At 49.6% G+C, this 21,706-nt stretch overlaps 1 protein-coding gene across 2 annotated transcripts in view; it reads right to left on the reverse strand.

Moving 5' to 3' along the window:
- Nucleotides 1-1,163: 1,163 nt before the first annotated feature.
- The window catches only part of Zfp64 (zinc finger protein 64), a 29,563-nt gene continuing 9,020 nt past the window's right edge, over nt 1,164-21,706 (reverse strand). For both annotated transcript variants that reach the window (XM_087652417.1, NM_001012093.1), the window contains 4 exon segments: nt 16,408-16,569; nt 15,683-15,745; nt 11,324-11,575; nt 1,164-2,716 (listed from right to left, as the gene is read on the reverse strand). In XM_087652417.1, coding sequence (XP_087508543.1) covers nt 1,443-2,716; nt 11,324-11,575; nt 15,683-15,745; nt 16,408-16,569 — 1,751 coding nt within the window. In that variant the 3' untranslated portion in view covers nt 1,164-1,442.

A 21,706-nucleotide genomic window follows, 5' to 3' on the forward strand; every position in this document is an offset into this window, starting at 1 on the left:
CAGCAGTTTGGGTGGCTTTAGATATCCGTGAAGGAGGGAGGTGTTTCTGAGAGGAGCCCAAGCCCCTTCTGTTCAAGTTCCCTCTGATTCTGTAACAAAGCACAGAGCCGGAGAGGTGGTTCATCAGTTAACAGTTCCCGCGCTGCTCGGGTTCCTGCGCTGCTCGTGCAGGCGCCCCGGGTTTGTGTCCCAGCACCCAAGCCAGCTCAGAATCACTGGTAACTTCAGCTCCAGGAGGATCTGACACCCTCTCTGGCCTCTGTGAGCCCCTGCACTGATGTGCACACACGCGCGCACACACAGACACATGCACATAATGAAAAACAAATGGAATCCATCCTTCACCCTCTCTAATCACATTCTGAGCTGCAACAAGTTGTCACTAGGTACACTATTCGGTGTAACTTAACCAGGTGTTAGGGCACTGTCCTTTGGACTCCTCACCCCCAGCACTCAACAGAAAATGGTCCATTATAGTAGGGATCTATGTAGGGACACAAGTTCTCCACACAGACAGACAGTCAGACAGACATACACACACATTCACATACATACACACAGAGTTTCTCTCTCACACACAGCAACACACATACACAGTCTCTCTCACACACACATACACAGTGTCTCTCACACACACATAGTCTCTCTCACACACACAGTCTCTCTCACACATACACAGTCTCTCTCTCACACACAGTCTCTCTCTCACAGTCTCGTACACACAGTCACAAACACACACAGTCACACATACAGTCTCTCTCACACACACAGTCTCTCACACATAGTTGCACACGTAGTCTCTCTCTCACACAGTCTCTCACAGTCTTGTTCACACACAGTCACAAACACACACAGTCATGCATACAAACAGTCTCTCTCTCACACACACATAGTCTTTCTCTCTCTCTCTCACACACACACAGTCTCGTTCACACACAGTCACAAACACACACAGTCACAGACAGGCACACATACACACATAGTTTCTCTCTCACACACATACAGAGACACACACAATCTCTCTCACACATCCAGTCACACACACACAGACATACACACACAGACACGTGTCTGTGTGTGTGTGTGTGTGTGTGTGTAATTCTGGAAAGGGGTGCCCAAGAAGCTAAAAAAAAGTACATACGAACTATACTGTACAAACTGAATACGGTGGAAAACCCAAACCAAACACCTTTATTCCAGTTGAAAAAAATTAAATCCGAAACATGGAAAAACAAACAAACATATCCAGTCCCTGCTGAATCCTTACTGGAGTCAGCCTTGGTAACCATTAAGACACAAGAGCTTGAAGGAGGATGGTCTCCACCTTGTTACCCTGTTAAAAAAATTACATAAACTGTATAAAATACAATTTATTGTGAGGGACCGGGGCCTCTTACAGTACTTCTCTTGTAGTTTCTCTTGTCCTTCACCCTCCCTCCATACTAATCCGGTATGGAATCAGCTGGGCAGAGCAGGGCAGGGTGCGCCGCCCCGTGGATGATGGAGTAAGTCTGCTTAGGCAGCTCCTGTTGGGAAGAGAATATGGAGGGTGCCGTGGTGGCCACTGCGATGCTCTGGTCCCCGTCGCTCACCACAGTCACTTCCGTAGTTCCGTCCTGAATCAGAGCGTTAAGGCCTTCGAAGTCCGTGCACGTGATGCCAGAACTGGCAATGAACGTCGGGTTTCCGGTGCCTTCCTGGGTCTCAGTCGGGGAGGTGGGGATCAGGGCCTGCTGCAGGGCAGCCCCGGCCGTCTGATCATGGGTGGTCAGTAGGACAGTCGGCTGACTCAGGGCAGCTGCTTCGCTGGGACACCCGGAGGACTGAGGGGGAGCGATGAGACTAACCTGGCGAAGGATCTGTAGCCGGCCATTCCCCGGGATCTCCTCTGGGGTCTGGGCTACCAGGGCGGGGGGCACAATGTTGACGGCAGCTGCAGCCGCTTGGACGATGGCGTTCGTCTGAGGCACCTGATGCCCCACGATGATCTTGACACTCCCCTCGTTGAACTGGGACACCTGGCTGGACTGGAGGGGGACCTGGAGATGCTCTACGGTGAGGGGCGCAGCCGGCTGCTTGCTGGGCTCAAGGTGAAGCTGTACTACTGTCACGTCCGAGTTCTTACTGTGGTACTCACTGTGCTGCCTTTTGTGGCTGCGGAGCGAGTCCTCCCGCATGAACGAGGCGTCACAGATGTCACAGTGGAACGTCTTCTTGGCATCCAGCTTGGCCACCTGCCGGCTGCTCTGCCTGCCGCTGTCCTTCCTCTCCGGAGCCTCATTCTTGAGCGTGTCTGCGTGGAACTTCTTCATGTGCTTGCTCAGGTTGCTGGGTTGCTTGGTATCGAAGCTGCAGTAGCTGCACTTGAACGGGCGCTCGGTGCAGTGGATGCGCTCGTGCACGCGCAGCGCCGCCTTGCTGGAACACGAGTAGCTGCACTCCGCGCACTTCTCCGGGTGCTCGGACTGGTGCAGGCGGCTGTGTTTCCGCAGGGTGGATTTGCTGTCACCCAGGAAGTCGCAGTGCGGACACTTGAAGTTATTCCCACTGTGCTTGATGCGGATGTGCGACTTGAGGTTCCCCTTCATGGTACAGCGGACATTGCAGAAATCGCACTTGAAAGGCTTCTCCCCCGAGTGCACGCGCATGTGCCTTTTCAAGTCCGAGCTGATTTTGAACTTGGCACTACAGAGCCAGCACTGGAAGGGGGCGTCCCCTGTCAACACAAGGTGAGTTTCCATAAGAACAGGCAGGTTAACAACCACAGAGGATCCCCCCAAAGCGCACACCAGAAAATGGCTTATACCAAGGCTGGAAGGTGGCCCCTTCCTCGCTGCAGCTCCCAGCAGCCCTTGGGATTCTCTTCAGTCCCCAAACCTGAGCCATCACCAAGTGCCGGCACACCCCCGCCCCTAGAAAACCCAGAAGGAAAAGAAAGGGATTTTTGAAAAGAGCCATTTAAATGTCGTAGGTAGGATGTACAAATCTACTCTGTGTAACTTTTTTTTTGGGGGGGGGGGACAGGATCTATGCAGTCCTGGAACTCACTCTGTAGACCACCAGGTTGGCTCCTAACTTATAGAGATCTGCCTGCCTCACATCCCTAGTGCTGGGATTAAAGACACGTTGGCTTCCTTAGAGTTGTTTTTAAAAAATGACCACATTTCTAATTTTCCTTAGGGGTCAGAAGAGAGTCTGGATCTCCTTCGAGCTGCCTGCTGTATGTGTTAGGAATTGAACCCAGGCCCTAACCACTGAGCAACCTCTCCAGCCCCTTCTCATAGTCTAGTTAAGACAGACAGTTTGCGGGGTTGGGGATTTAGCTCAGTGGTAGAGCACTTGTCTAGCAAGCGCAAGGCCCTGGGTTTGGTCCCCAGCTCCGGAAAAAAAAAGAAAAGAAAAAAAAAAAAAAAAAAGACAGACGGTTTGCTAGCTGGGGGCTGACAGTTGGGTAACTTTATCCTTCTGAGTTCTGATTGAACTGAGACTTAGTAACACATTTCCAACAGGTCAGTGCCAGCTGCAATCATGATGTTCCCCTCCACGCTCCCCACGATGGCTACACCCAAGGATAATTCTTGCAGATTTTTATTAATAGAGACGTGTTTATTGCACAAGATTTACTTTTCATTTACTGCCAGCTGTGTTCTCTACTTGGGGAGAAGCCACAGAATCCAGCTGCTCAGCTTGGGGATTTTTGAATTTGTGTTTGTTGAAGAACGGGAAGGGAGAGTGAAATTGCGAACATCCGAGTGGATGTGATATCCCAAATTATTCACTCAACCCGTGCCAGGTCCGAATTACTGAAGGCAGCGATCATCAAGCAAGGGCTTTCTCCTGCGCAGTGCGCTTATGTGTGCACTTCTGGGTCTACGCAGCACGTGTGTGTGTGTGTGTGTGTGTGTGTGTGTGTGTGTGTGTGTCTAAGGACAGCCTCAGGGGCCACCCTTAGGAATGCTGTCCCCTCCCTTGAGGCAGGGTCTCTCAGTGGTCTGGAGTCACTAACTGGGCCTGGCTGGCCGCTGAGCCCCGGGGATCCGCCTGTCTCTGCTAACCCAGCAATGGTATCACAGCTATGTCCCCACGGCTGACATTTTTACGTGGAGTCAAGGATCTCACCAGCTGAGGCATTTCCCTCGGACTGTGTGGATTGTTTAGGCAAGTGAGTTAATAGCCAGTTAGGGTCTTAGGTTGGTTCTGGGATGGTATGAGCTGTGCCAAGCAGGATACAGGGTGGTCTTGTCCCTGCTGGCAACGTCCTCTGAGCAGTACTCTAGAGATGACTCAGGTCCTGAGACCGCACACATAACACGTTCACGGTCACCTAGCAGCGTGTAGGAGGGCTTGGTTCCAAGCCAGGCCATGGGTTTGTAGCCCACACTCACTCTGCAGCTTCTGAGACCACGATCATGCTTCAGTCCTGGGTAAAAGGCCAATGTTGCCCTGAGCTGCCTAACGCACTCAGCCAGAGGCCGCAGGGATCGATATAACTCAATTTCAGAAGACCGAGATGCCAGAACGAAACGATATTTACATTGTTGAATGCCACTAACCTCGGGCAAGCTAAGGAAGCACCAGCCCGTGGCCCAAATCCTGGCCACTGCTGTTTTCATAAATAAAGCTTGTGGGGTCAGGGCCTGTGCCGAAGGCTAAAGCCAGGGCTCACCCAGGCTGGGCAGCACAGTTGTTTAAACCCGGCCATTTTCTTGCTTACTTTTTTTTTTTTTTTTTTTGGTTCTTTTTTTCGGAGCTGGGGACCGAACCCAGGGCCTTGCGCTTCCTAGGCAAGCGCTCTACCACTGAGCTAAATCCCCAACCCCCTCTTGCTTACTTTTTAACCGTCAACTTGACATAACCCAGAGACACCCGGGACCCTCACCTGAAGACCTGCCTCCATCAGACTGGTGTGGCCATGCCTGTGAGGATTAATGCAGGAGGGCCAGCCCTGTCGCCATCACCATCCCTAGACCGGTGGGTCTGAGCAGTATAAAAAAGCCAGGAGAGACATTGCCAGCCAGTCACAGCCCTAGTGGTCTCTGCTTTGGTTCCTGCCCCAACTTTCCTCAGCGACCTGGGACGAATGGATAAGCCCTTCCTTCCCTCAAATTGCCTTGGGTTATAATGTTCACACGGAAACTGGGAGAAAACGAACATCAACCATGCATAGATGAATTGCTGTGTCTGCAGCTCTCTGGCCCTTCCAGCTCAATGTATTTCCTAAGTAGTCTTTTTAATCAATAAAAATGTAGGTGTGCAGGTGTATGTGGCGGCCCGAAGGTCAGTCCTGTTGCCCAGGAGCCGGCTACTTTGTGTGCCTGTGTGTTTTTCTTTCAGAGGTAACGTTTCTTTGTGTAATCCGGCTCACATTGAATTCGAGATGTACCTTCCTCTGCCTCCGGAGTGCTGGGACTAAAGGCGCGTGTCGCCACCTGCAGGCCCTACTTGGTGTTTTTTCTTTTTTTCGGAGCTGGGGACCGAACCCAGGGTCTTGCACTTGCTAGGCAAACGCTCTACCACTGAGCTAAATCCCCAACCCCTACTTGGTGTTTTTTGAGATAGGGTTTTTCCACTGGCCTGGGCGGGGGCGCACCAAGTAGGCTAGACTGACCAACAGTGAGCCTTTGGAATCCTCCTGACTCTGCCCTCACTGTCTGTCGCTAGGCCCAGCTTTTTATGTGAGTTCTGGGAATCGAACTCAGGTCCTCGTGCCCCCCCCATCCCCCGCGACCCCTTTTGAAAGTTTGGCAAAACTCACAGAACCCTTCTTCAGGAAGATAAAATAGCACAAACAAGCTAAAATAAAGCAATAGGAATCCAGAAGAAACCGATTACACCGAGTCGAGGATTAAAAACAAAACCAGTGAAAGGATCGTAGCTGCCAACGTGTTCCTCGGCGGTGAGTAAGCCGCCACCTAGCGGCGGGTCTCGGAACTACGGATTCTTCCAGACAGGTTTTCACAAACCTGCAACGATTGCTTTGAAACCCTGAGATCCTTGGGCGGACAAGTTCACACCATGTGCTCAAACTAGAAGGACAAACATTTCCTTTTCTCCTTTTCTTCTTTTTATCAATTCCACTAGGGACAAAAACCCGGGGCGGGGGGCAACTGATAATCAAATCTCACAGCCAGGTTGAAGAGTTTAACATCGATTTCTAAAGTTGGTTTTTTTGTTTTGTTTTGTTTTTGTTTTTTGAGACAAGATCTCTTGTAGCCCAGGCTAGCCTCTAACTCCCTATGTAGCTGAAGGTGACCATGAACTCTTGTTTCCATGCCCCCAAGTGCTGAGATTACAGGCACACACTTCTGTGCCCCGCTACCATTTTTTACTTCCAACATTTTTTAAAATTACTTTGACTATTTTGTGTTTTGCACGAATGCATGTTTGTGCGGCACACGTGTGCTGTGCTCACAGATCCCCAGGCCTGGAGTTACATGGTGGAGGGACATCATATGCATGCTGTCATGTGCATGTTGCGGCTCAAACCTCGGGGCCTCTGCATGGACAGTGCCCCTAAGTGCCATCACTCTGACCCTGTAAACAGCTGTCTTTCTTCTAATTGTTTTTGTTTTTTGTTTTTTTCCCGGAGCTGGGGACCGAACCCAGGGCCTTGCGCTTCCTAGGCAAGCGCTCTACCACTGAGCTAAATCCCCAACCCCTTCTAATTGTTTATAATTATTGTTTATTTACTAATTGATTTAGTGTGTGTGTGTGTGTGTGTGTGTGTGTGTGTGTGTGTGTCTCAGAGGACGAGTTCTGGGAGCCAGTCTCTCTTTTTACCACGCAGGTCCTGAGGACTGAACTCATGTTATCAAGAAGCGAGTGAGCGTTTTCACCCACTGAGCCATCTCTCTAGCCCTAAATGTTTTTATTTTTTCTTTGCTTTTGTTTGTTTGGGTTCTTTTTTTGGACAGGGTTTCTCTGTGTAGACCAGGTTGTTCTCACAGAGATCCTCCTGCCTCTGCCTCCCAAGTGCTGGGACTAAAGGTGTGCGCCACCACCTCCTAGCCCTGAATGTATTTCTTAAATGAGGTGTCAAAGCTCTTCAGTAGCCAGTGACTACACCCCCCCACCTCTGGCACCCTGGAGCAGGGTTTAAGAAACGTTGCTGGGTGCGTTTAAACCGACAGATCTTTCACAACTTTCTGCTAGGATGACCAGTGGCCCGGAATAAAGCATCAGACGGACCCGTGGCTGAAACACAGTACTGCCAACTTAAAGTTGTACAAGTGTCACATGCGGAGAGAAAACAAAACGAACATTTCACGAGGATGACACACCTGGCACACATTTCACCGGTTAGGAGAGACACCTTTCTGGCATCTAAAGATGCCACTAAGAGAAATGACTTCAACCAGGTAAGCCAAAATGGACCCTTGATGGTGTTGTGTGAGATTGGGTACTACTGTGTAGCCATGGTTAACTCTGATCTCTGTTTTCATCCTCCTTTGCATATATCATATATTTTATTTCTCTTGTGTGTGTGTGTGTGTATGTGTGTGTGTGTGTGTGTGTGTGTGAGAGAGAGAGAGAGAGAGAGAGAGAGAGAGAGAGAGAGAGAGAAGAGAAGAGAGGAGAGGCCAGAGGTCGATGTCTTCCTCTGTTAGTCTCCTGATTTATTTACTGAAGCAGAGTCTCTCCATGAGCTTGACGCTTATCCATGTGGTTAGTCAAACTGCCCCAGGGATCTCCCAACCCCTCCTCCCAAGTGCTGCAGTTATAGTCAGGCCTCCATCCTTGTCCACAGCACAGCAAGTTCTTTAGCTAGCGAGCCATCTCCTTAGCCCCAGCGCTGGACTCTTAATCTTCCTGTTCCAGTTTGGAGGAAACAGAACGGTTTTCTAGACATAGTCCGTCCATCTCCAGCCAGCATCTGTGAAAATCTCCTACTGGCCCTTTAAAAATTTACTTTAGTCCGGCGTGGTGCCAACACCTTTGGTCCCAGAACTTGGGAGGCAGAGACTGGTGGATTTGCACGGTGAGACCTTGTTTCCAAACAAAACGAAACAAGTTTTTACACAAGTGTGCACGCGTGTGTACATACCAGCCCGTGGAGCTCAGGGCTCTGGATCCCTCAAAGCTACAGTCACAGGTGGCTTGTGTAAGCTGGGGGTTCTGGACCTTGGACCTCTGGAAGAACAGCGATTACCCGTAACCACTGGGCCATCTCTCCAGCTCCTTTAACTAGCTTCCTTTTAAAAAAAAGACTTATTTAGGTATGTATTTTACCTATATTTTCTCTATATAGGTGTTTTGTCTGCATGTACGCACACCACAAGAGGGTATTGTCAGAGATGGTTGTAAGTCTCCGTGTAGATGCTGGAATCGAACTCAGGACTTCTGCAAGAGCAGCCAGCGCTCTCAACCTCTGAGCCATCTCTCCAGGTCCTCTAACTAGCTTTTTAAAGTAAGACAAAAGCATGGGAGCCAAGATCATGTCCTCTGATGAAGGCCACATAAGAAAGGGGAATTGTAAGATTCTGGCCAAATCTCCAAAAGAATTGAGCCGGCGCTAGGAGGAGGACGCTGTTAGAGGAAATGTCAACAACTGAGTCTAGAAAGAAGAAAGATACCCCTTCTAGTCTTAAATCATACAAATATACAGGAAACTCAAAGTGGTTTTTTTTCTTTCCTTTCTTTCTTCATGACAGGGTTTCTCTCTGTAGCACAGGCTGTCCCGACACTTGCTCATTAGACCAGGCTGGCCTCAAACTCAGAGAAGCGCCTGCCTCTGCTTCCTGAGTGCTGCTATTACCAGCTCAGGAAACTCAAAAGTTTAAAGACGGCTCCGGTAGCAAAGGGACACAAGCCTACGCTAAGACAAAACCGGAAAAAGGCCTGTCTCTGGCCCCCTGCATGCATGTCCCTCAGCGCACCCCCTTCCGCAGGCAGCAAGCAGGAAGAGACTGATCCCTCCTAAGGAATGTAACCGGAAGGCAAGTCCCAAGTGGGAGGAGCTATGAGCCAGAGCTAGACCACCCCCCAGAACCCCTGGCGGGGGTGTGGATACGCCACGAGATTTCAGGTGTCTGGGAAGCAGTCATAGCAGAGCTCTCATCCGATTTCCGTCAGTGCCAGGGCTCAGGTGACAGAGCATATCAGAACGAGACTCGAGGAGCTCAGCCAATCCCCATCCCTTGGCCTGATCCTGTGGCTGCCTGAGATTTAGGGGGCCATGGAGATGGTGTGTGAATGTCAGAGCTGAACCTGATGGTGTGGACAACGGTGGACTGTGACTGCTGAAAGCATGAATGGCTCCACCCCTCTCACGTCCCTGGCCTTGGCCATGGACCCTGGTGGTGGCCTTCCCCATGGCTGAGCTCCGTTCCATCCCTGACACCCGTGACTCACTCTGGCTGCCCATGTGCTGCTTGTGAACGCCATGCCATCAGAGGCTTCCTTGGCCTTCCACACTGGGCTTGCTTGCTGGTGTGGTGATCATGATGAAGCCAAGCCTGGGCCAGCCACAGGCCTGAGAGGAGGATCAGGGACAAATGGAGCACAGCCTGCTCACCTGAGCTAAAGCCAGCACACAGCTGCCAAACCTGCAATTCAGCTGCTCCCCAGCAGGGGTCGGCAGATGCCCAGCCTTCTCACGTGCGGGGCTGATCTGAGCCAAGGTCAGTAGTAGCCCCTGCTGACCTCAGGCATGTGATTAATGTCCAGACATGGTTGTTACGAGGCACCGCTGTATCATTAGCTTACTGATACATAAGCCAAAAGAAACGCTATATAATAATCTGAGCCTCTGGCTCTGCCGGCTGGGCTGTGAGTATACATACATACATACATACATATATATATACATATATATATATATATGTATATATATATACACACATACATACATACACACTATACTGAATGTGGCCGGGCATCATCTAAAAATTACCGAACTGTAATGCAGACGATTAATAAGAGCACATTGTTTGTATCTATTTCACCGGACTACAGTCCCTCAACCCCACAGTTTTTACAGTTACATAAAAACACACAGAAACCTATCAACCTGACAACTGCTCCAGCGTTCCCGGGGCAGTGAGGTCAAAGAGGAAGAGCGACCGCCTCAGCTCCTTTAAAATTGTTTCTTTGAGACAGGGTCTCAGGGAGCCCGGGCTGACTTTGCCCTCTGTATGCAGCTAAGGAAGACCTTGAACTCCTGATCCTCTGCCTCCGCCTCTCCTCTGAGTACGGAGGTAACATGCTGGGGACTGAACTTGGGGCTTCACACATGCTAGGTAGGAATTCCACCAACGGGGCCACATCCCCAACCTCTGATTTAAAATGTCGGCAACAACAACAACAATAACAATAACAGAGTGGTTTTTAAAAATGTAGTTTTTAGGGGCTGGGGATTTAGCTCAGTGGTAGAGCGCTTACCTAGGAAGCGCAAGGCCCTGGGTTCGGTCCCCAGCTCCGGAAAAAAAAAAAGAACCAAAAAAAAAAAAATGTAGTTTTTAGAGACAGGGTTTCCTACAACCCAGGTTAGCCTTGAATTTGGTAAGCGGCTGAGGATGCTCCTCCTGCCTCTACCTCTTTATTTTTTATTTTTTATTTTTTTTTAAAGATTTATTCGTTTATTATATAAGTACACTGTAGCTGTCTTCAGATACACCAGAAGAGGGCATCGGATCTCTTTACAGATGGTTGTGAGCCACCATGTGGTTGCTGGGAATTGAACTCAGGACCTTTGGAAGAGCAGTCGGGTGCTCTTAACCACTGAGCCATCTCTCCAGCCCCTCTTTTTTTTTTAAAGATCAATTTTATATTATATATACTGTATCTGTCTCAGACACACCGGAAGGGAGCATTGGATCCCATTACAGATGGTTGTGAGCCACCATGTAGTTGCTAGGATTTGAACTCAGGACCTCTGGAAGAGCAGTCTGTGCTCTTAACCACTGAGCCATCTCTCCAGCCCCCCTGCCTCTACCTCGATGTAGATCACACCTGGTTTATGTGGCACTGGGGATGGCATCCAGGGCTTATCACACGTCCAGGCCATGAATTAAAAATAATAATTTATATTTTAAAGATATTTTTATATTTATATTATATTATAAAATTTATATTTTTAAAAATAGCTTTAAAAATATTTTTTTTAAAAATGAGATTAGGTACTTGCACAGCCCAGATTGGTCTAAAACTCCCCATCCTCTTGCCTCCACCTCGCCAGTGTTACCTTTACAGTTGTGTGCCTTTTGAAGTGGTGCTGAGGATGCGGCCCTGTGCATGCTGGGTAAGAGCTCTACCCACCAGGCCACAGCCCCAGCTCCTCCCCCTCTGCCGCTGCGGGTGCCCGCGGGAGGCGCAGCCTGCTTACCTGTGTGCGAGCGCAGGTGCACGGTGAGCTGGCTGGAGTTGCGGCTGGCGTAGGGACAGATCTGGCACTTGAAGGGTCGCTCATCCGAGTGGATGCGCAGGTGTTTGTTGAGGCTGCTGCTGTCGGCCGCCGCGTAGTCGCACGTCTTGCACTTGTAGGGCTTGACGCCCGTGTGGCAGCGCATGTGCGTCTTCAGCTTGTCCTTCCGGCTGAAGCACTTCCCGCACACCTCGCACTTGTGGGGTTTGTCACCTTTGGGTGCGCGCGCGCGAGCCGCGGCGAGGGAAACAAGATTGAGAGGTTAACATTTGCTTCCCAGCGCCTTAGAAGAGGACTAATCTGCAGCCCCCAGGGGTTGTTTAGAAACCTCATGGGCACGGGGCAGGGTGGTGGCTAAGCTGCATTGCTTATTAGAATTTTCAAACTCTTTTCTTCTAAGACGAATGGGAATTCCTTATTAATTAAAAGAACACAGCAACTAAATAAATAAACAAAAATATTTTGTTGTTTCCAGACGGATCCTGTAGCTCAGGCTGGCCTCAAACTTGCTATGTAACCCAGGCTGGCCTTAACTTCCCCGCCTCCAATTCCGGAGTGCTGGTTAGAGGCGTGCCTCACCACCCCAGCCTTTAGAATAAGAACGTCGCAGCCTTTCTGCTCACTTTCTGGCTTGGATGTTATTTCTGCCGCCAATACTCCATGTTCCCTAAACCTTAGAGTGTCTGGTGTAAATGTTCTGTCAACCAATCTCAACTTCTATAATCTAATTAATTTTGATTTTTTTTTTCCTTTTTCAGAAAGACAGGATCTCACCATGTAGCCCTGGCGATGTACAGCCCGAGCCACGCCCCGAGCCACGCCCCCAGCCCCTCACATCCATTTAGACACTTCACTCTTTCAATGTCCTGTCTGAAGATTGTTTTGTTTCATATTCTTTATAAAGTTAGGACTAGCTGGTGGAGAGGTGGCTCAGCGGTTAAGAGCACCGACTGCTCTTCCTGAGGTCGTGAGTTCAATTCCCAACAACCACATGGTGGCTCACAACCATCTGCAATGGGATCTGATGCCCTCTTCTGGTGTGTCTGAAGACGACTACAGTGTAATTCTTTTTTTTTTTTTATTTTTATTTTTCTTTAAAGAATATATCTGGCAGAGGCAGACAGATCTCTGAGTTGCAAACCAGCCTGGTCTTGTACACAGCAAGTTCCAGGACAGCCAGAGCTGCGGAGAAACCCTATCACAGCCAACCAAACTAAACAAAAAAAACCAAGAATACATAATTTTATGAGCTGGGGTTATAACTCAGTGGGTAGAGCACTTGTAGGTTTGACCCTCAACATCACAAAATAAAATCATTTTACTGAAATTGTTAGCAGTCAGATTACAGATTCCCGGCTGGGTCGTCTCTCAGCACTACCAGCTGCCTGGTGTTCCCTGTGCCTATGGCCTTGTCTTTTTGCCCAGCGAGGATTCCCTGCTGGTCCTGCTGACTGGTTTTCAGTGGCTCTGCTGGTGAGGAACCACTTGGGTGCCTCCCTGCCACCAACCCGTGGGTAATAATTGACCCTCCTTCAAGTGGCCGGTAGGGGCACCCTCGGGCCAACGGTCCCGCTGTGCAGCGGTGTCCTCAGATGTATAGACGAAATCTAAGGTTGTTGTACCGTGCGAGGGTTCACCTTTACGGTCGACTTAGGAGAAACTAGCAGGCACACCCCTGAGGCTGTCATGTATAGAGCAGTTTAACTGAGAGGAACCCTGACTAAGCATGGCACCATCTGAGGGGCTGGGGTCCTCACCTAAATAAACAGGAAGAAATCGGGCTGAGCACAGCATCCACTGCTCTCTGCTTCCTGACTGTGGTTGCCATGTGACCGCAGCCCTGCCTCCTGCCGCCATGGGCTGTATCCCCAAGCCATGAGCCCAAACAAATCAGCTTTCCTTCTTTCTTTCCTTCCTCCCTCCCTCCCTCCCTTCTATGGCATTGGTTGGATGTCTCACAACATCAATAAATGAATATATATATGTCTTCATTTATATTCTAATCTAGTTTCCCCAACTGTCATGAGCAATGAGTATACTTTACTTAATGGGCCCATAGGGGGAGAGTGACTGCTTGCTTACGGAAGTTAATATTTGAGTAATTAGCACGAATCCACGTGACCTGACGGGGTGAGGTCTAGCGGACAGGAGTGGTGACCCCGCTGCCATTCATGGGCCACAGCCGACGAAACACGAGGGGACCCGTCATCCCTCACTTCTGCGCACTTCCCCTTCAAATTTACACCCCGTGTCACGTGACCAGGTACCTCTCAGACTTCCTCTAAAGTTGCCCATCGGAAATTCTCTCTCTATGCAAAATATCTGGAGCCCGTGACAACTCGAAAGCTGGTCTCTGTACCTACAGGGCCTGCCTCTGTGCATCCGACCGGCTGCGGGTCGGATGATATTTGAAGCATAAGCGATAACCGTACAGAGAGGACCGAGCAGGGGCTCTCTGTGTGGGGTTGGCATTCTGGCGGGAAGGGTCAGCGGTCTGCAGAGTTGTGAGGTGTCTGGGAGGACGAATGTGGGCACCGTGCAGACACTGCTTCATCTTCTCTAAGGATGTGAACATCTTTAGTTTCTGGTATCTTTGGGGAGAGGGGGTGTGAACATTTTGTCTAAGCTCCGCCCCTCGGTTACCTGGCAACAGCCAGGTGTGCCTGACTCACTATAAAAGGGGCTGCTTCCCCCTCCTCTCTCTCTTGCTCTTCCCTTCCTGCTCCCACTCTCTCCTCATCCCCTTCCCCCACTTCCCTCCACATGCTCATGGCTGGCTTCTACTTCTCTACTCTCTCTCTCTACTACCCTCTTAACTCCCCTCCCCATGCCCTGAATAAACTCTATTCTGTACTATACTGCCGTGTGGCTGGTCCCTCAGGGGGAAGGGATGTCTCAGCATGGGCCGCCGAGGCACCCTCTTCCCCAGACCTGACTACACAGAACATATCCCCCCCCTTTATCTTTTTATAAACACATCAGGGTGGGTGGGGTTCCCTGAGAGCAATCCCCTGAGGATCTAAAAGGAAGACTATATGAAGGAAATGAAAATACCCCAATCTTCATTTCCCCTTTTCTATGCATTGATGTGCCTCTCTCCTTTAAAAGTTTGATTACCCTAAAAATGTGTGTGTGTGTGTGCATGTGTGTATGTGTGTATATGTGTATGTGTGTGTGTATGTGTGTGTATATGTGTGTGTATGTGTGTGTATATGTGTGTGTGTATGTGTGTGTGGTGTATGTGTGTATGTGTGTGTATATGTGTATGTGTGTATGTGTGTGTGCATGTGTGTGTGCGTGCGTGTGTTGTGTGTATGTGTATGTGTGTGTGTATGTGTGTGTATATGTGTATGTGTGTGTATATGTGTATGTGTGTGTATGTGTGTATGTGTGTGTATATGTGTATGTGTGTGTGCATGTATGTGTGCGTGCGTGCGTGTGTGTGTGTGTGTGTGTGTGTGTGCGCTCGCTCACACTTGAGCAGGTGGGTCACAAAGGTCGGAGAACAATGTTCTAAAATCAATTCTCTCCTTCTACCATGTAGGCCCCTGGGCTCTAACTCATGTCATCAGGCTTGGTGGCAAGCTCCTTTGGCTGCTGAGCCATCTTTCTAGCCTTTTCTTCTGTTCTAAAATAAGCCACATTATGCTCCCCTTTTGATACTACAAATATTATACCCTTCCTTTGCATCACAGGTAAAAAAAAAGCAGATGCATAGAAACTACTCTTCCTGACCCCCAGGAGGCAAGGTATGAAGAGTCAGAAGCAAGCCTAGGCTACACAGTGAGTTCTAGTCTAGCCTGAGCTACACAGTGAGCTCTTTTCTAAAACAAACAACCAACATCAACAACAAATAAAATAGAACCAACCAGAACAAAGCATGCTCTGCTTTGGTCCCAGCATTGAAAAAAAACAAATCTCTCTCTCCTCTCTCTCTCTCTCTCTCTCTCTCTCTCTCTCTCTCTCTCTCTCTCTCTCTCTCTCTCAATGTGATTTGCAGACACAGACATTTACCTCATCTCCAGCATGGAAGCCATCTGCATCTGATGCTAATGAACTACACAGGGCAGATCAGTTCTCACATGGCGGCGTGGCAGTTCCCTGCCTTCTGGCTGAGCGCTTACTTACCCACTGCTGGGTTTTTATTGCCTTAGAGATGCTTCCGCCCAAATCACACATACAAACAGTATCTTAATTCACCTTGCACCCACGCTCCTTTGCTCTCTGTGAGGCTTGGGCCTTGTCTCACGTCCCACATCTCTAGGTTCCCACTCACTGGCTGGGCGTTCAGGGGACCCTAGCTAATGTCCTGCCGCTCACCGGTGTGGATCTTCAGGTGCCGCTCCATGTCCTTCATGCCGTAGGCCGTCTTGAACTGGCAACCTGAAAAATCCAAGGGAAGGCGATGTTCAGAGGGAACCGAGGTGGCAGAGACTTCCCTCACGTGGAGACAGCTAGCAACACAGGAAAGACTCGATGCCCTGTGCCCGACACAGGACGGCATTGCTCTGGTACAACCTCAAAAACCATACGGTGCCAGCAGGGGGACGCATGGACTCACACTTAAAGAATGAGGCAGACAGATGTTTACAGGAGACTAAAGACTCGGGAGAAGCAGGGTACGGGGGGCTGGAGATGGCACGGCAGTTAGAACACTGGCTGCTCCTCCATAGCACCCAGGTCCCGTTACCAGCACCCACTCAGAGGCTCACAACCAACCACCTATGACTCTAATGCTGGGCACTGATGCCCTCTTCTAACGCAGTGGGCACCAGACACACTCAGGGCGTAGGCTGTGTGCAGGCAAAGCATTCATAAACGGTCAGAAAAGAACAGAAGAATTGTCACGCACACCAGGCATGCTGGCTCTGATTCCGACACCTGGAAGCCATGCAGGACAATCATGAGTTCAGAGCCCACCAGAGCTAGATAGTGAATTCTGGGTCTGCTTGGTCTGTGCGGTTGGCCCTCAGTCTCCCCACCATTAAAACTAGTCCTAAGAAGAACCCCTTTTCTGCACATGCGATGGGTGGCTCCCCCTTTACCTGGATAGCAGCAGCCGAGTTTCTTCTGAGCAGGGGGTGCTGTGGGTTTTTTGGTGCGTGTCTTGGTGGGGAGAGCGATCACGGTGGCTGTCTGGTCGTCGGTGCTTTCCGTGGGCAGGTAAGTTTGGTAGCCATGTTCAAAGACGAATTCCGGAGCTGCAACTGAAGAGCACAGGGCTTGTGAATTTCCACAGATAGACAGACATAATTCACTCCAGCCCAAGAGGCACAAGGGAACCTCTGTGAAGAACTTCCTTTCTCATCCGAAAATCAAGTGCTTGAGCTGGAGAAATGGCTCGACAGTTAAGAGCACTGGCCCTGTGTGTGTGTGTGTGTATGTGTGGTATGGTGGTGTGTATATGTGTGTATGTGGTTTGGTGTGTGTGGTGTGGTGGTGTGTATGTATGGTTGTGTGTGTGGTGTGGTGTGTGTGTGGTGTGTGTGGTTTATGTGTGGTGGTATGTATGTGTGGTTGGTGTGTGTGTGTGGTGTATGTGTGGTGGTGTGTATAAGTGTGTGTGTGGTTGGTGTGTTTGAGTGTGGTGTGGTGGTGTGAATGTGTGGTTGGTGTGTGTGTGGTCTGTGTGTGTGGTGTATGTGTGGTGGTATGTATGTGTGTATGTGTGGTTGGTATGTTTGAGTGTGGTGTGGTGGTGTGTATGTGTGGGTGGTGTGTGTACCTGTGTGTGTGTGTGTAGTGTGTGTGTGTGTGGTGTGGTGGTGTGTGTGTGTGGTTGGTGTGTGTGTGTGTACCTGTGTGTCTGCAGAGGCCAGAGGACATTGCTAAGAGTTGGAGTGTGCTGGGGTCCAAACTCCTGTCCTCATGATTTAGCAGCAAGTACCCTTAAGAGCTGAGCCATCTCCCAAGCCCTGGCTTCAGATCTCTTGGCAGTAAATGTCCTTAAAGCTGAGCTCATACAGACATTGTTATCTGTAGGTGGATGTATCAGGCACTTTCCTAAGGGTCTCAGACTTCTCTCAAACCTCTCCTGAGTATGACAAAGGCATCCCTGGAGTCTTGCTGCGATTTGGAGGTGAAAGGAAACAAAAAAAATAAATAAATAAACACAAGCCAAACCATGAAATAAGATATCATTATAAAAAAAAGACAGAAGTAGTCTTGAATTTTTTGCATATATATAATTATATATTATGTATGCAATATTTATCTATATAATATGTCCTATAGAATACATTATACATATTACACACAATTATATATTTATATAATATAAACATATATTTTATATGATATTTATATTAGTGCTCACTTTGTGAACTCTGTCCTTAGTTTAGGGCTTGCAAAGGTCTGGTCTCCTTCACTGAGACCGCGCTTGCTATGGGAGGCCTAGTTCCACTATGAGAGTGGATGCAATCTGTGTTCATCAGGAACAGGCAAGGCAGAGCGGCAGGGGATGGTCTTGAGCGCCATCTCTGCCTGCTCCAAGCCTCGGACCTCACGCGGGCAGCAGCCACCCTCCCAGTCTTTTAAATCAACCCAGACCTGCTGTTCCGCCTGGGCTCCGCTCTGCCAAAGCAGTCTGCAGCACAGGTCATTCCCCTCCAAAACCACAGACCCAGCTGAGAAGACGGCGGCAGAATCCTCCACCCCAGAACCCACCCAGGTCACTGACGATGAAGGCCAAGGAACTGTCACAGCAAGGAGGGGTCTAAGGAGATGTCCCGACCCCAGAGCAGTGTGGTGTCCTGAACCCTCCTTCTTAAAGAAGACTTATTTATACTCTATGCATATGAGTGTTTTGCCTGAACGTGTGTCTGTCTGGGTATCATGTATGTGCCTGGTACTCTTGTGGGTCAGAAGAAGGCATTGGATCCCCTGGGATGGAAAATTACAGATGGCTGTGAACCACCACATGGGTGCTGAGACTTGAACTATGATCCTCTGTAAGGGCAGAAAGGGCTCTTAACCACTGAGCCATCCCTCCAGCTTCTTACATGTTGGTTTTAACATGTGGTTTCCTCCTCCTCCTCCTCTTCTTCCTCCTCTTCCTCCTTCTCCTTCTCCTCCTCCTCCCCCCCTCCTCCCCCATCCTCCTCCACCTCCTGAGTCTTTTCTTGAAGGGCAGCTGCCCTGGCTTGATTTTTGTCTTTAAATAGCATCAAACTCCCTGCCCTCATGGGGAAAGACCTGTAACCCACATAGAGCCCACATGAACCCCTTTAAAATTAATCGTGAGAGCGGATGGAGAGGTGGCCCCGTGATTAAGAGCCCTGGCTCTTCTCGCCGGGGACCTGGTTTGGTGCTCATCAACCTTGAGGCAGCTCACAACCGTCCGTAACTCTAGGGGTGTGCACACGGTCTAAACCCACACAGGTGCACATGAACGAATGAGAAACAAGACTGCGCACCCAGGAATCGCCCACCACCGTGCACCTGAACAGAGAACATCCTGTGTATTGGATGGATGCATCACCTGTCCGTTAAAAAGCCTTTGCCAATGGCTTAGGGAGGAAAGAGAGGTGGGACATCTGGGAGGGAGAAATGTGGGAGAAAAGGCAGGAGGGTCACGGAAGAGGTGATGAGAGGGACGCAGGGAGCCTGAGCACAGGTATCATGGGGCAGAATGTCGGTTAAAATAATTGGGTTATTTTGGTTATGATCTATTCAGAATAGAGCCTAGCTATATAGTCAAGGTCTCTGTAAATGTATTTTGAGTCTGAGTCTTATTTCTGGGAGCATGGGGCTGGGAGGAAGAATCAGGTTTAATGACAGCATGCATCACTTCAGATTCTTCCTCTATCACGCTTCTTAAACGCACACCCTGACCCCTGGCTCGCCCAGGAGTGCCCACCCGCACCTTCCTAGCATCCCTCAGGACTGTCACTGACTCACATCAGATGGCACCTGACTTCTGATGGCTTTCAGTGAGCAAACCCAGCCTCCACCATCCTCAGTGGGAAAACGTCCTGAGATGTCCGACGGCTTAAAATCAGCTGTCGGGTTCTGACAGCCACTGTTCCCTGTCAAGACCAGTCTCTTCGGGCGGCTCACCGGACTGTGCGTTGCAGCTCACAGGAGCATGTGTGGGGACCAGTCACAGCTGGCAGCAGTGGAGCCCTTAGGACTCATGACCATGGCAGATTCTCAGCCTGAATCCCAGACCTACTGAATGAGACATTTGCGGGTGTCTCCATGGATCTGGGTTCTAAAAAGCATTCAAATGACACCTACTGGGTATGAAAGCCACTGCTTGGAACAACCTCTTCCACCCGTCTGGGTATACACCGCGACTTCTGCACCAGCTCCTGCCTCCAGGTTCCTCTGCTTGAGTTCCTGTCCTGTCGTCCTTCTGTGATGAACATTGATGTGGAAGTGAAAGCCAAATAAACCTGTTACTCCCTGAGTTGCTTTGGTCATGGTGTTTTGTGATGGCAGAATTAGGAACCCCAAAATAACATTTTGAGGATTTTTTTGTGTTTTTTTTTTGTCTCTCTCTCTTTTTTTTTTTTTTTTTTTTTTGGTTCTTTTTTTCGGAGCTGGGGACCGAACCCAGGGCCTTGCGCTTCCTAGGCAAGCGCTCTACCACTGAGCTAAATCCCCAGCCCCGTAACCCCAAAATAAATCAGTACTACGATAGTGGGTACTGCTGTGACAGACCTGACTGTGTTTTTGGGGAGAAATGTGAAAGAACTTTGGAACTTGGGCCTAGAAAAGCCATCAGTGTTGAGCTCGGTGAGCTTTCTGTGGAAACTTGGAGGATACTGTTCAGAGCCGTGCGGATGGTGGAGGCTCGTGACGTCTCACAGGGAAGCAAAGAGTCTAGCAGGCCATTTGTGTGAAGAATCTGTGGTCTCTGGTCAGCTGGGGCTGAAGAATCAGCTGTGATCAACAAGAGACCAGAACCACGAGAGTGAAAGCTGGCTTTGCCGGGATAGCAGCTGCCAGTCGATGGTGATTAACAAGAAGCCAGCATCATTGAGGTAAACTCTTCTGGGCCGTGTTTGTTGAAAGTCAGCACAGGGAAGTTGTGCTCCAGACAGGGCCAAGGTTGTACTCTGTGTTGGCAGCTGGACTTGGTTGTGTAAGAGTCACCAGAGGGTCCTTGTTCTGAAGGTAGAAAGGGCTCATGGAGAGCAGCTGAGGCATAGCACTGTCTGGCCGGGCTGGATTCCCTGAAGAGGCTCCAGGAGAGGTTCCAGCTGAAAGTGCAGCCCAGATGCTGCAAGGGCCCCAGCAGTTCTGGAGATGCCGTTGCCATGGGATGACCGCCAAGACCAGCAGCAGTGGGGTGGAGCCGGTCGGAGCCTGGAGGACAAGCTGTGGGTGATGCGGAGGGCGGAACTGGAGAAGCACCCGGAACCCCGTGGAGGAGTCAGATCGTGAGTGAACCCCAGATTACTGAACGGCGAGTAGCTGACGCCGTGGGAGTTTGGTTTTGCTGTGTTCTGATTGTGACTGGTTCTTCCCTCCTAAAGTTATTAACTGAGCTTTGATTTTTACGGGAGCCCACAGCTGAAAGACGTAACTTTTAAAAGCAACTTGGGATTTTTTTTTTTTTTTTCAAATGAAACTGGTTATTTTAAAGAGACTGGACGGAACATTTGTTGTGTTTGAATTTATAAGGACTACAGGAGTTTTAAAGTTATTTATGTTTTGTATCGTAATATCGATATTAGTGTGTCATCTTGGGGATGAGTGGTAAACGACAGGTTCTAACTGAAAAGTGATGTCGTCAAGCTGACAAGGGGTCAACTGTGCTGGCAAGTTTTGTGTCAGCTTGAGACAAGCTAGGGTCATCAGAGGAAGGAGCCTCAACTGAGAAGATATTTCCATTTAAGACTGGGCTATAGGCAAGCCTGTTGGGCATTTCCCTAATTACAGAATGATGCGACAGGGCCCAGCTCATCCTAGGTCCTATAACAGTGGCTCTCAACACTGCGACCCTTTGATACGTGGCCTCACGTTGTGGTGACCCCCGACAATAAGATTATTTTCATTGCTACTTCGTAACTGTAACTTTGCCCGTTATGAATAGCAAATGTAAATATGTGTTTGCTGGTGGTCTTAGGTGATCCCTGTAAATGCTGTCCAATCCCCAAAGGGGTCGTGACCCATGGGTTGAGAATCGCTGTTCTATAAGAAAGCAGGCTGAGTAAGCCATGGAAAGCAAGCCAGTAAGCAGCACCCCTCCATGGCCTCTGCATCAGTTCCCGCCTCCAGGTTCCTGCCCTGCTTGAGTTCCTGTCCTGACTTCCTTTGAGGATAAACTGTGATGTGGAAGTGTGAGCCAAAGCAATCCTTTCCTCTCCAAGTTGCTTTGGTCGTGGTGTTTCATTG

The sequence above is a fragment of the Rattus norvegicus genome, chromosome 3 (assembly GCF_021556685.1).
Source record: "Rattus norvegicus strain SHRSP/BbbUtx chromosome 3, alternate assembly SHRSP_T2T, whole genome shotgun sequence".
Taxonomy (NCBI): Eukaryota; Metazoa; Chordata; class Mammalia; order Rodentia; family Muridae; genus Rattus; species Rattus norvegicus.